Consider the following 14,765-nt stretch of genomic DNA (forward strand, 5'->3'; position numbering starts at 1 on the left):
TGAGAGTGTCGAAGATGGTCCGAATTTTCCATAGTCGGTCATAACTGTCAGCATTTCTGTCAGTTTCTGTACTGTTGTCTGCAAAATGTAGAAAACGAAGAATGTGAAGAAAATGGTCGCGTTTCATTGTGTTAGAGTAGAAAGGTGTGGCAAATTGTTCAGCAGTCGACCAGTAGTCCTTTAGTGTGTCTCTAATGTCATGTCCCATTTGAATGATTATTCCTAGAAACAGAAACATCTCGGATTCAGTTACGTCAGGCCGCGGACCTGTCTTGGTACTGGTGATAGTACCTATTCGTCTCTTCCACCAGCAGATGGATAATCCCCGCAAAGTACAGCATGAAAACGCAGAGAGGGGTGGAATCCTTATTCACGTGTGGAGNGAATCAGAATTCCAACTTGCTTCGCCACTGTCCGAATCGGTTGAATAGCAGTCCGAATCTGTGTCATTGAACAGCTGTTTTTCAATTTCAGTATCTTCCATACGACGTCGTTGTGTGGCCATGGTGAATTATACGGCTCTCTAGCAGTGAATGGTTTACTGCCAGCACAGTGCTTAGACCACGACCAGAAGCCATAAATCGCACCCACACATACAAAAATCTCATTCACGTCTTAGCTGAATATCTGCTTCAAAAATGGTTCATGATGTCATGGGTGGCTGACCTCATATTGCGATGTTTCAAAATCGTTACAAACACAATGGTTTGACTGCAATGAATGAACAAATGACTGATCTGGCAACACCATATTCTGAGAACGTTCTCCTGTGTATTTCTAACAGAGAGAGATTTCAGACGCCCACACTTATACCGACATGTCCCATACGATAAATAAGCTTCAACAAGAGATAGGCATTGTATGTGAGGCCGCCACAAGAACTTACACTGCTAAAACGCACGGTGCAGAAAATGTATTACACTGCTAGAACGCATGGTGCAGAAAATGTATGAATTTCGGGATTTTTTTTTTTGGAATGAGTGTAACATTTTTTTACAGATATTAAAATCTGTAAATTAGAATATCTGATTCTATATTCTTTCTACATTAAAGGAGCGTTCATTTCGTTCGTTTATCATAAAAAATGTAGAAATCACACCATTTTCAGAAACATGCTTACAATTTCATCGCTCTAGAAGGGCAGGCATTTAAATAAACTCCGTCCAGCTGCCCCTACCGGAAATTAAATGGCCCATCCGATAAAGGTTAATAGTTGAGAACCAAAACTTTCTAACTTACATACTGAACTGAATATCCTTATAAAGCATACTTATACATGCCCTCTGCATGGACCCTTTGATTATTTTAAACCATATTTGGTACTTAATTGGTGAAATAAAATATGTGTGTAATGGAATCTTTTCATGTTTTGATATAAATTTACAGGGCCTCCTTATTTTGTGAAATGGATCAGAGATTGACAGCAGCTTCTCCAGATGAAGCAGAAGCAGCTACAGAGATGCTGAAAGAAGCAGCACTGTCTCAGCATGTAGAGACTAAAGTATAATACTTATATTGGATTTCTGAAGTTATACACATAGGGTCTGGAACTGGAAGTAGCTGCAAATATCCAGAAGAAAATCTGAGCCACTATGGCTAAATGTGTTTAGAACACATGCCCTATATGTTTACAGAGATGTAAGTCAGTAAAAGAATTTCCCAGTTCCTATGATTTTAGTTTCATGATAAAGAAACCACTAATTTAAAAATCTGTGGTATCCTGTAGTATTACCAGTTTGTGGAATTCCTGATGCAGTAGATGTCTGTAACATGCATGGCCTATAACGAGACATTCATTTTAATGAGCATTTTGTTATGCACTTTCAGTTTAAGTTTATTATGGTTAGCAATAATCTTCAGATTTAATGAAAGTCCTTTTCAGAATTTCTGTTCTAATTAGTGCTTTTCTCCTAATTCTGGATTCATGTGAAAATATGCCACCAATTTCTATTCTTTAAAAGTTAAATGGGCGTTACTGGAAACAGCATTCTCAGTCTGAATTCTGTTTCTCCATCTGAAGCTTTATTGAGTTGAATGAAGGTACATTGGACATCTTTGTAACTTCAGGCGCAACATTCTCACATTTTACTTATTGGGGGCAATAACAGCCTTCATCCCCAGTTGCCTCAATACATGACCAGAAGGGTAGCTCATTGCATGGTGTGTACATGCCATTGGCCACCCTCTAGCTCTGGCCTAGACTCTTCAATTGCCCTCCCACTCTAAGAAACAATATTCTGTTGCTTTTGGGTGGTTACTGGGACAGACAAGTCTACTTGGTTGGATGATGTGTAGAGAGGTGAAGCAGGTTAGTTTGCTGCCTGAGTCTCTGTAGAGCAAATTATCTCATAACAGGAATTGTACTGTATTATCTAAAAATGGGCATCATTCCTCAGTATCACCCCAAAAGGTCTGAGATGGCCACAGCTTGACCAAGTGCTTTAAACATTTTTTGACTGTGACTTTATACAGGTAATCATAAAAATTACTTATATTCTCAAAAGCAAATTACAGCAGTAATCCAAAACCTGGGTACAAAACATTTAATATAGTACTGAGCAGTGGAAGCCGATAACAATTACACCATAATTTTTGCCAGCACCCGTACTAAAATAGTGTCTGTAAAATCTGCACTTATCTCCTATCCACCTTCTTGGATATGCCACATTCAACCACTGCTGGACATTTTCCCCATAGTGTGCAGGAGCTCTCTTGTGCTAAAACCACAACCTTTGCTTCACTGTCTTGAAGTGTTAAAAAGAAAAAGGTGAAGCTATCCCTGTAACAGCCCGTAGAGGCCCATAGCATTGTGAGATGTTGAGGCTTCCTCATTTTTCTAGGCATTCGGCCCAAAGATGTTGGTGAGGTTGTCAGCCTTATGTGCCAGTCACCCTTTACCCCCAGGAAGATTCCTGGTACTCATTTCTATTAGAGGGTCAGTTGACCCAAGGGCCATAATGCAGCTGGAAAGATTAGGTCAATTGAAAAATCCAATGACCTCATCAGGAATCAAACCTGCGACCTTCTGACTTGTAGCCTAGTGCCTCAACCAGCTATGGTACCACATGGCCCCTTGAAGTGTAGTGTCCTGTTTGTGCTTACAAATAAAATGAAGGGGTACCATCACACAGACGGTAGGGGGATACACAAATGGTGATGGGCAACATGTAAATATGTAAACAGTTGCACTCTTATGCATTTGACACATTTTGGGACTACAGACGATAGAGTGCTATCGCTATTCTACAAACTTTCCAGTTCACTGTTGCATGTGCAGTAGGATTCCCAGTATTCACTAGTCATGTTCTGGCAATGGATTTATCAGTCTCATTCAAATCACAAGTGAAGTCTTCTTTGCACCAGCTATTGAACCATTGCCTAGCGGTGGGTCTATAGGTCACAATATCATTGAGCAGTCAACCTGTCAGGTAGCAGATAGGTGCAGTGTCCCCAAAGATTCCAGCCCAAAGGCTGACACTGATGTGGATTTAATACCCATGTTCGCAGATAAAATGAGGATTATCCTGTGTCCAGAAGTGACTGTTGTGGATGCTGAATACACCTTCATATGTAAAACATGCATTTATCTACAGCATATTATGTAAAATGAGCTCATGTGCAGTGTGTTGATGTCATAGCCATTCACAGAATTTCATCTGAGAGGTTGATCATTTGGAAACAAGATGTTCACTCCTTGAGTAGTGGTATGGATGAAGTTGATCATCATGAAGTATAGGGTGGGGCACAGAAACTTCCTTTCTGTGAAGATGCATTGTGAAGGGAAAAGTGGGGATAGGCTCGGAGAACGCAGCAGTCGCGGAATTTTCTGTATAATACCCCTTAGTACGAAACATGAGGTGGACAAGTGAGCAGCATGCATTTGCTGTCGAAGCCTATTTTTTGAACAACCATTCCTACGTGGCATTCCAGCATGCATTCCGTACTCACTTCGGAATTAAGCCCAGAGGTCCGGTTCCCGACCGGAAATTGATTGATTTGTGGCTAGAGAACTTTGGGACAACAGAGAGTGTGGTGAAAAAATCATCAGGATGACAGCAGACCGTTACGACGCCAGAAAATGTGGAAACAGTTCGGCAGTCAATTTTGAGATCTCCAAGATCGCAAACATGCAGTCGCCCTGGACATATCCAATCATTCAATGTGCCGAATTCTTCACGAACATCTTCATTTCCATCCTTATAAGATACTTGTTGTGCAAGAATTGTCACCACATGATTTCCGAACCGAATAACAGCGTGCGAAATGTTATTGGAAACTTTACCCCTTGATGCACTTGTTTTCTTTAGTGATGAGGCATATTTTCACCTATCCGGATATGTCAACAAGCAGAATATGCACTATTGGAGTGGTAACAATCCCAGAGAGCTCCATGAGAGGCCACTTCACAGTGATAAGGTGACAGTATGGTGTGCGTTGTTGAGAGTTGGAGTTATTGGCCCTTATTTTTTTTAAGAAGACAATCGTGCAGTTACTGTCAATTCACAGTGGTATGTGGACATGAATAAAAACTTTTTCGAACCAGCTCTTGAAGAAATGCATATAGGAAATGTCTGGTTCCAACAGGATGGTGCCACGGCCCACAGAGCCCGAGCTTTGATGATAGTTTTGAGGGCAAAGTTCCACGGATGGCTCATCTCGCTTCGAGGTGACATCCAGTGGGCAGCGCACTCACCTGATCTAACGCCCTGTGATTTTTTATGGGGATACCTCAAGGCAGAGGTTTTTAAACATCGCCCCACAAACCTGCTTCAGCTGAAGAATGTTATTTGGCAGGAAGTAGCCCAAATTCCAGTGCACATGTTGGAACGTGCAGAGGGGAACTTCAGAAAACGGTTGCATCAATGCATAGAGAATGGTGGCCACCACCTTCAAGATATTTTATTTAAAACTTTAAAGTATGCTCATTCATTAGCTAAACATAAATTTTGTCTATCAGCAATAATTTTTCTTTTATTCGCCTTCAAAAGAAGGAAGTTTCTATGCCCCACCCTGTACTGTTGGATGCTTTGTTGGGATTGCTCTAGTTCTTGTGTGATATCACATGGACTCCTCTGCAGCTGTCATTCCACAACTGCAGTTATGGCATTTTCATTAGCTGATATCTGTGCAGTGTGTGGGTGATGTGCATGCATGTGTGCCATAGGTGTTGCACTTGCTGGCTTTGGAGATCCTGCTTCAGCCATCAGAACACATTAGCATCTAGATGATGTTGAGCAGGATAATGTAGGGTGTATTCCTGTGCAGCAGTACCAGCTTGACTCTTACCGGTACTGATGGTTATGACCATGTCACAGTATTCATTGTGAGGATATTCCATGATCATTTAGTCACAGCTGACCTGTACTGTGCACTGTGTGTCATCATGACAAATATCCCTGCTCAGAAGCATGTTACCCCGTTTGATGATGTTCATCATGAACACTAAACACTATGACATTTATGTATATTTTTTACTTCTGTTTTAGTGAGTCACAAGAATTGTGTTTCACCTTGTATAGTGAAATTGGTCAGTAGTACACAACACGCAGCACATAAGAAACATCTAGCCAAAAGCCACATATCCTCAAGCTGACATCTCCCATCTTCGGGACGAATTAACAAGGAGGAGCTTAACATTTTACTTCAAATGTTTTAAATTTTAAATATTTTAACATTGGCGTTTTAACTTGAGGGCAGTTTCGGATGAATGTGAGAATTGAACGTGCATTCAACAATCCTAACAAGTGTTGTGCTTTTACACGTCGACGTATTGTAGCAGCGGTCACGCAGCAAACATAACTGTGTACATCTTAAACAACGGCAGTGTTTTCTTGCTTGTACTATGTGCCTCTGATGATGGTTTTTATTAAACCGAAACATGTAAGGCAGAAGTGATAAAGAAGTGATCTATAAATAGTTACACTCGACGGACTTTTTATTGACTTCGTGGTCAGTAGGAGTCTCAATTAGTAGTACTAATAGCCACATAATTCTGTAGGACATTATAAGGTGCCTGATTAACTGTTCTTCCACAGCCATTTTGTCTTTTCTGCTCTCTTTCATAAAAATGAACTGAAGTCTGTACATTGATGCCCTAAATTAATATTTCGTTAATTAATTTCCTATCATCCACACACGTAAACCATGATGTTACCTCATAGATCTAGATGTAGCCATAACAATTGCTTGCATTTAAAGAATTAAAAAATGCCTTTTAAATGTGACATGGCCATCCAGTGGTAAGAGAGCCAAAACTACTGGTAGACTTGCATTATATTTTGTCTGGTCATTTTAATGTTGGTTAGTGTGGTTCAGTTTATGGGCCTCAGTTAACATCTACTTACATTTTTTGAGTCCTTTCACAGATTCTGATGAAACTTGACAGACAGCACTTACTTTGCCTGTTTGTTTCAATGTTGTTCATGTATTATGAGAATTCATGTGCCTAATTTAGCTATTACATGTGTATTTTAAATGGTTTTAACAGATTCTTATGACACTCAGTATTATAAAAAAGTATGTTTCATTTACATCAGTTCATTTTAAGGGCCTAAATGTACCTTTACATATACATTTTAGATCCTTCCATAGATTTTGATGAAACTTGAATACGACTTGTATGAGTACATTATATGAGAATTATCAGGTATATGTTTAATTTTTTTAGTTTACTTGCGCCACTTTTCAGAAAGGTCTAAATGAACACATGTGCATATCTGTAGAGAGTTCAGTGGAACTCAATACATGGCACTTCAGTCATATAACCAATACCATGTATGGGATTCACTTTAGTGCCTAATAAATCAAACATGCCATTTTAATTCCATCCATAGAGTGCATTCGTGGGATTTTATTGGCATTTAATAAAAATATTCCACATTATTTGTCACACAGATGTTTCTAGGTGATCTTGATACTGTTCACAAAGAGAAAATTTTCTGTTACCCATCTTCTTGAGTGCCATATGAATTTAGGTAATTTAGGACTTACATTACAGTAAGAAGACGAAGGGGTCTGCCTTCTGCCCCTCCCCTGCTTTGTAAGGTTTTTTGCGTTACTTCTTGCATGTTAATGTGTAGGACATGTCCATACTTCTTCACAGCTTACACAGCTTACATGATAACCTTCATTTGTCACTTACCTACCTGATTTTGCTTAGTAAACCCTGTGTATTTTGTTCATGGGCTTTCTTAATTTCTTTTAACTTGAACCCATTGATAGAGTCTTATTTAATCTCAGGCAGACCCTAGTGGCCTTGTCTCTGACCCGAATTTGTCAAAAAATCAATCTAAACTCTTGCCTTATAGATTGAGAGTTTGGAACCTTCTAGGAAAAGGCACTAAGATATCTTTGTTCAACAAGCATCAGAAATATGTTTTATTGTTTTTCCTCAGGAAGACAATATTGTGCACTCTAATAACATGGACTGTCTTGTGGAAGCCCTTGGCCAACAGCATGAGCCAAATAAATGGCATCTGTTTATTGATTCCTTCAATCTGCGTTTGGAAGTTGTGCTGCTTCAGAATGAAAATAAATGACCTTCAGCTCCAGTAGCACATGATTTTCATATGAAGAAATTATATGACATGCATCTTGGTATGAAACATTTCCTATATTATAAATATTCTTGGCATGTGTGTGTGGAGACTTTAAAGTGACTGCACTTGTTTCCTATGTGAATGGCCAGCCAAGCATGGTAGTCACCATTCAAAGGAGCATGACAAGGAGTGACAAGCATTAATCCAAGGGCAAAACTTGATGTCTGGTTAATCTAGATTAAATTTTAAGTAAAGGTGAAGGAGCAGCTTGAAGAGCATATGAAGCAGTGACAACAAATTTCCTTGGAAACTTCAAGACAGAAAATTGCAAGTCGTTTGTTGAAGAACATCCCAGTGTGTACAATAGGATCTGAAATTTTGTTAAAAATGACCTTTTTGGGTTCTTCCCAACAATCATGGGTGCTCCTGATGATGTGCATGGTGAACACTTCCATAAAGAAAAACCCACAATGGAGAAGCAATGCTAGGGCCCTAGCATGTTTGCTGAGTACTGCTGGACATTAGTAAGGGAGGCGCAGTGGGTTAAATACAAGCATAAATCATCTATAATTACATTTTAGGTGAGTTCAGTTTGCTATTTCTACTTTTATTGTCATTACTAGTTTTTTAAATTAGTCCAGATTTCATGTTTGATCACTCCAAATTGGCAGATGAAAGAAAAGTTCAAGGTAATTTTCGAGCTCAGTATTAAGAAAACTATGAGAATCCACCCATATTGTACAATGACAGAATTTTGTTTTGGTTCAATGTAATTTAAATCTCTAAAACAATATTATATCAGAGTTCCACTACTGACAAAAGTATTGCAGAGTTGTTAAAAATCCCTGTCTTGTACACATTTTGTTCATATCTGATGCAACCTGCAGAAGACATTATATCAGAGTTCCACTACTGACAAAAGTATTGCAGAGTTGTTAAAAATCCCTGTCTTGTACACATTTTGTTCATATCTGATGCAACCTGCAGAAGACATAGGGTCAGTGTGTAAGTGGGAGAAACACTGGGTTGCATCAAAATAATATGGCTATGGTGATCAACATTCCTCCAATTTTGTGACCTTTGAAATGCACAAGAGTGATGCATGTACATTTGTACAGACTAGCAATTGCATAGCGAGAGATAGGTTTCATATCCTTGTTTAAAATCGGATGTCTAAATGTAACTTCATTCCTAAGGCAGCTTCTCTGTTGTACCAGAGCTGCCTCTTGTTGTGTTATATCCACTGAATTATGCAGCAGGCTAAACCTCAATGTCAGTTTGTTTTATCAAAATTATAAGTTTTAATGCCTTTCAAGTTTCACATAATAATAATAATAATAATGTAAATTGCAACTGTGATAAACTGTTTGATACTCTGTAGTGTCTTACCTGACACTCCCTACCTATGATTTAGTAGAACACTTCAGTTGCCAGAGCTGTGCAGTCTTAATTCTGGTGGCAAAAATCTCCTTAAAACTTTCTTTTCAGTACACCCTCCCCTGCATTCTGGGCACTTAATTGAGTATCTACCAAGTTCTAGTTTTTGTTTCATATTCTTTTTTCACAGTGGGAGAGTTCATAGTGTGGCCAAAGTAAAACAAAATTTTCACTGGGAAAGAAATAACATGGGGTTTAAACTAACAAAAAGTGATGAAGAGGGAAAATGATAAAGCCTTAAGGTATAGATTCAGGTCGAAGAATTGTTTCTCTTGTCTGAGTGGTGCTCATGCTTAGGTGTAATTTATGTCAAATACATTTATATTAAATGGGAAAACTGTAAGTATACTTCAGTATGACTCAAAGTAAAATTTAACTTCGGTTTAAGAAAACAGTTTCCCAATGCCATTGTTTTTAATGTTTTACATGTGGTTCAGGCTGTGAAGATTAATTTCAGTAGTCTTGTCAGGAGGGTACAGAGTTCCTTATGTACATACAGTAATTATATAGTGGAGGTTCCATGTATTAACTTTCCATGTGATATATACATATATATTTTTGTAAAGATACTTTTGCCTTACATATTGTATTTGTTATGTATCTTCTGCTGTATACTTGAGATTGCTGTATGTGCTATACCTGAACTCTTCAGTAATAGGCATATTGTAACATTAAATAACTTTTTGTAAGTATGTGTGAAAGTAACTTCATCAGAAGGTACCTCAGTTTTGATAGTCTGTTTGCAATTATTTTCTTCAAGAAAAATTTTACTCTTCATTTTATAAATAGTGGGATGTCAGTAAAATGAACTACAGGAAATAAACAATTTATTAAATGAATATAAGTGCATTGAAAATCTTTAACTTTATTATTTGTACTATAACAGAACAAGGCTACAAGTTATGTGAAGATTGTTACTTAAAATGTACTACCACATGGTATGTCTGATACACATACTTAATTGTTACTTAAAATGTACTACCACATGGTATGTCTGATACACATACTTAATTGTTACTTAAAATGTACTACCACATGGTATGTCTGATACACATACTTAATTGTTACTTAAAATGTACTACCACATGGTATGTCTGATACACATACTTAAAGTTTTGAAACTTGGTAAGTAGAAGAAAGGCTGTAAATCCCTCTTAAAACTTAATTATTATATTTATGTGAATACACTCTCCTTTGCTACATGTCTCAATATTAGAGTGACTATAGATGGGGTTGGGATTGGTGATTGGATTTACTGGACTCTTTGATACAGTGCATGACAGGAGAGGATTATACTCGCACTTGTCTGCACATTCCACAAATCACTATAGGAGACACTAGGTCTTCTCAAGTCTGCATAATTGAATTCCTTGCATTGTAATATCTTTTCTGACTTCTGAGGAAATATGGCATCCATTCCAGCATATACTCATGCAGCATAACTGCACAATTGAACCCCTTGCATTGGAATATCCTGACTGACTTGTGAGGGAATATGGCATCCCTTCTGGCAAATATCAAGATAGCCTCATGATTATTTTCAAGTAATCTAGCCTTCATATTGTGGTGTCCCTTATCCCAGAGTACTGGGTCCTGATTGCCAATGGGAGGGACACTTGTTGCCTGAATGGTGTTGCCATAAGGCTGCGTTTGGTGAATGTGGTGTTTCTGTAGTGTTTGATGCCTGTTGGTTGAAAACCCCAATGAACAGAACTAATAACAAGTCCATTGTTGAAGAAATATTTAATACAAGTTGTAGTCATGAAGGGTAGATGCAACTGTCTTAGTCATGTAATGAAGTTTGAAATTGGTACACTGACACTGTAGGATAGAATTCCCAGAGATATTAGACAGAACCTACCAAGCCCCTGACAGGATCTGCTTATATATTCATAAATTTGGAGGAGCCCTTCCCTCTCTCTCCTAATATACTGTCACATGATGGAGTGACTAATTGGATTTATTGAACACTTTTACACATAACTTGTGACCACAATTTACAGATTATTATCACATAGACTATACTGTTCTCAGTCATGATCTTCACTACTCTGCTTAGTAATGCACAGTGGACGTTCCTCTGCTCCCAGGCTGGCAGGCATCTCACACTAACCTCCTCTTCTGCCATCTCAGGACTGTCTCATAATGCCACCTAGTCCTTGTTATATAGCCCCGGCATGGACTGCACAGAAACACTGTTTCCAGCAGTTACTCCATTATTGCATGTTACACAGCCATTAGCTAGCAATAGTTGTTTCTCTGACCCCACAGTTCTTGCTTTGAGAAAATATGCCACACTGCTCCCTCTTTAACGAGTGGTCATCCTGAGTAGCCCATCAGTGTGTCACCATTCCTTCCGTTTACACAAAGAAAATATCTGGGAGTGGCTGGTGCAGGCCTTCATTGTCTCTAGACTGACATTCATCAGGGCTTCCATCCTTAACTTACTTTCACTGCAGTCATACACTCCTCATGGTTAGCTTCTGTCTAGGCATGGAGATGAGAGCAGTAATCTGAACCTTCATTTCGGCCATCATCTCCTCATGGCAGGCTTTCATCTCAGCCAGCAGTTGTTCCATTATCTTTTCCATCTTATGCTGACAATATAACAATCTAATGCAGTCTTCAATCCTGTCTCACTTCTGACACCACCTATCACATCACGGAGAGACCACAGACAAGGTTGGATTGGTAATCAGATTTATTGGATGATTTTACTACATGTGAAGTAATGACTATAGACGGGTTTTGGATTGGTAATTGGATTTATTGAACACTTTGCAGATCACTGTCACACACAGACTAGTGATCTCAGCCACATTCTTCACTGCAGCTTCGTAACATCTTCCAACAGTGGCTGTTCCTCTGCTCGTGGGCTCACATCCTCGCAGGCTGGTGGCCATCTCACACCAGCATCTTACTCTTGTAACTGCCATCTCAGGACTATGGTCCTCATTATATAGCTCTCGCATGGACCCCAACAGTACCTCTGTTGTTACAATCAGGTGATGCCAATGAGCCACTGCATATCAAGGGGCGTGTTTGCAGAGCTGTTCCCTAGCAACGGCAGTCTCTGCTGCCTTTCAGCAGACATGCCACGATACTTTTGCATCCAGTGACCGTCATAGGAGTAGTGCTTAGCACTGCTGTGCAACATGGGTTGGTCCTTTGCCCTCTCTGTCTGTATTATCTTTTCCTAATGTATGAAGTTTTGGGAATAAGCCATGTAAAATGTTTGTGGGTTTCTGTTTCGGCAAACATAGCCAACATCCAGACCTACTGACTCTGCATCAGGGAAGCCATTCAAATGAAATACATGCATTAACTTCAACTGTGAGGATGGATATGGACTTGGTACAGCCTGGCTTCTCCTGAACTTCACCTATGTGGATCAACAGAATGGGCACACAAAAAAATTGTTCTTTACCCCCTTTCGTAACTGCATGGCCACTAATGACTTTAAGAAAATCTTTCTTCAGTAGTTCCAAAAACTCTTTCATCACTGCTTCTGCAATCTTAAATGGCTGACAAGCACAACAGAAGGTCATTCAAATACCAACACAAGGTGTTCATCTCATATTCAGACTTTTCTTTTATGATTGCTATCATTAATGTGGAAAGAGCTGAGCATGGTCTCACATTTTCATAAAATTGGTTTAAAATATTTCACAAAGTGAACATACAATACGTGCAATAAAAACTCTCAGACTAATAGTTGGTTTAATTCTGTATGTTATTGACTGGTTATATTTTGTATGCTAGTATGCAAACTGGAACATGAAGGTAAAAGTTATCCTTGTATCTAATTTATAATTAAGCACTATGTCATGAAAGCATGTGAGGTGGGGTTGAGATATATGTCTGCCGTTTTCAACATTGGTGCTAGGCGGAGGTGACTAGTCAGCTTAACACTCCTGTCATTGGAGGAGTAAAGACAGAATTACTGTACTTGTATGTGCAAATATGGATGGATCTGAAAAGACGCCATTGCTGGTACTTGAAAAGTCAGAGAAGTCAAGGTATTTCAACCATGCGAAGACCCCGCCATATACACACAGACATGGCAGAAGTGCATGAATAACTTCTGCACTGTTCATTGGGGTTTGTAACATGTTTGGAAAGAAGAATGGCAGCCAAAAGCCAGAATATACTTTTTTAGACCAGCATGCACTACCACATCCTCTGTGGCATTCCTGATGTGCCAGAGTCAGCGGTCAGAGACCTCCAGGAACAAGAAAATTTTACTTCATATTTGTTTCAAAGACCTGTAAAATAAATGATGCTAAGTATGGTCTTAAAGAAAGAATAACATTTCAGAATGGACTACGAGGGGGGACCCAAAAATAACCGGAATTTATTTTTGTTATTTTTTATTTTTGCATTTTTATTGAACTGTATATTAGTCCCCTTCAAAGTATTGTCCATGTGCATTAATGCACTTGTCCCAACGCTTTTGCCACTGCTCAAAACAGTGCTGGAATTCTTGAGGCTGGATACTGTTCAAAGCCTTTAGCGTGTTTTCTTTGACTTCATCCACATCACGGAATCGCTTTCCTTTCAGACTTCTCTTCATCCGTGGAAACAAAAAAAAGTCCGACGGAGCCAGGTCGGGTGAGTAAGGTGGATGAGGCACAATCACCATGTTGTTGCTTGTCAAAAACTGTCGGACCGTCAAAGCTGTGTGGGCTGGAGCATTGTCGTGGTGAAGCAACCAGTTCCCATTTCTCCACATTTCGGACCGTTTTCGTCGCACACTCTCTCGTAATCTTCGTAACACATCCAGGTAAAAATGTTGGTTCACTGTTTGTCCTGGCGGAACGAACTCTTTGTGGACAATGCCATTCACATCAAAAAAACAAATCAACATTGTTTTCACATTGGATCGCACTTGACGCGCTTTCTTCGGTCGTGGTGAAGTTGGAGTTTTCCACTGGCTTGATGATTGCTTTGATTCTGGATCGTACCCGTAGCACCAAGACTCATCGCCAGTCACAATTCTTTTAAGAAATTCTGGATCGTTCTGCACTTCACTCTTCAAGTCGCGGCAAACATTCACGCGGTTTTCTCTTTGGTCATCTCCGAGCAAGCGAGGAACAAATTTTGCAGACACCCGTCTCATGTGCAAACCTTCGGTTAAAATTCGCTGGACCGTGCTCCATGAGATGTTCGTTTCCTCAGAAAGTTGGTCAATGGTCTTTCGACGATCTTCATCAATTGCACGTTTGATTTTGGCAATGTTTTCGTCATTTCTTCCTGTCGAAGGACGCCTGGGGCGTGGCATGTCTTCTGTTGACATGTTGCCAGATTTGAAACGGGAAAACCACTCGTAGACCTGTGATTTCCCCAAAGCATCATCATTAAAGGCTTGCCGAAGCATCCCAACAGTCTCGGCTGCAGTTTTCCCTAACAGAAAGCAAAATTTCACGCACACTCTTTGTTCCTTCTGGTCGGCCATCTCACTAATCGCCAAAGGGTTGAAACAGGAACGCACACAACAGAGCACCACAGACAAACCACTTAACTCAGACTGACGCCAGCTCACTAACAGTCGCGGGAGACCCCCAGCTAACACCACCTAGCAGCACAACTCGTAACTACAAAGCATGCGCGTGCAACAGGTCGGTTCTGTTTATTTTTGGGTCCCCCTTCGTATTCAACTTTAACCATGACAGCATGAACATGTAGTGCATATTTCATAGCCTGTGCATTTAGTGTGTTTTTAGCTATTTGTTCAGAGGCAACATGTTCCTCTGAAACTTTGGTTCGCTTTCAGCAGTCTATATGACTTTA

At 39.6% G+C, this 14,765-nt stretch overlaps 1 protein-coding gene across 3 annotated transcripts in view; it reads left to right on the forward strand.

Moving 5' to 3' along the window:
* The window catches only part of LOC111866418 (protein salvador homolog 1), a 71,079-nt gene extending 62,660 nt beyond the window's left edge, over window positions 1–8,419 (forward strand). For all 3 annotated transcript variants that reach the window (XM_023855350.2, XM_023855349.2, XM_033752245.1), the window contains exons 11-12: window positions 1,387–1,638; window positions 7,395–8,419. In XM_023855350.2, coding sequence (XP_023711118.1) covers window positions 1,387–1,507 — 121 coding nt within the window. In that variant the 3' untranslated portion in view covers window positions 1,508–1,638; window positions 7,395–8,419. The remainder of the gene's footprint in view (window positions 1–1,386; window positions 1,639–7,394) is intronic.
* Window positions 8,420–14,765: the final 6,346 nt, after the last annotated feature.

The sequence above is a fragment of the Cryptotermes secundus genome, unplaced genomic scaffold (assembly GCF_002891405.2).
Source record: "Cryptotermes secundus unplaced genomic scaffold, Csec_1.0 scaffold193, whole genome shotgun sequence".
In the NCBI taxonomy this organism is placed as follows: domain Eukaryota; kingdom Metazoa; phylum Arthropoda; class Insecta; order Blattodea; family Kalotermitidae; genus Cryptotermes; species Cryptotermes secundus.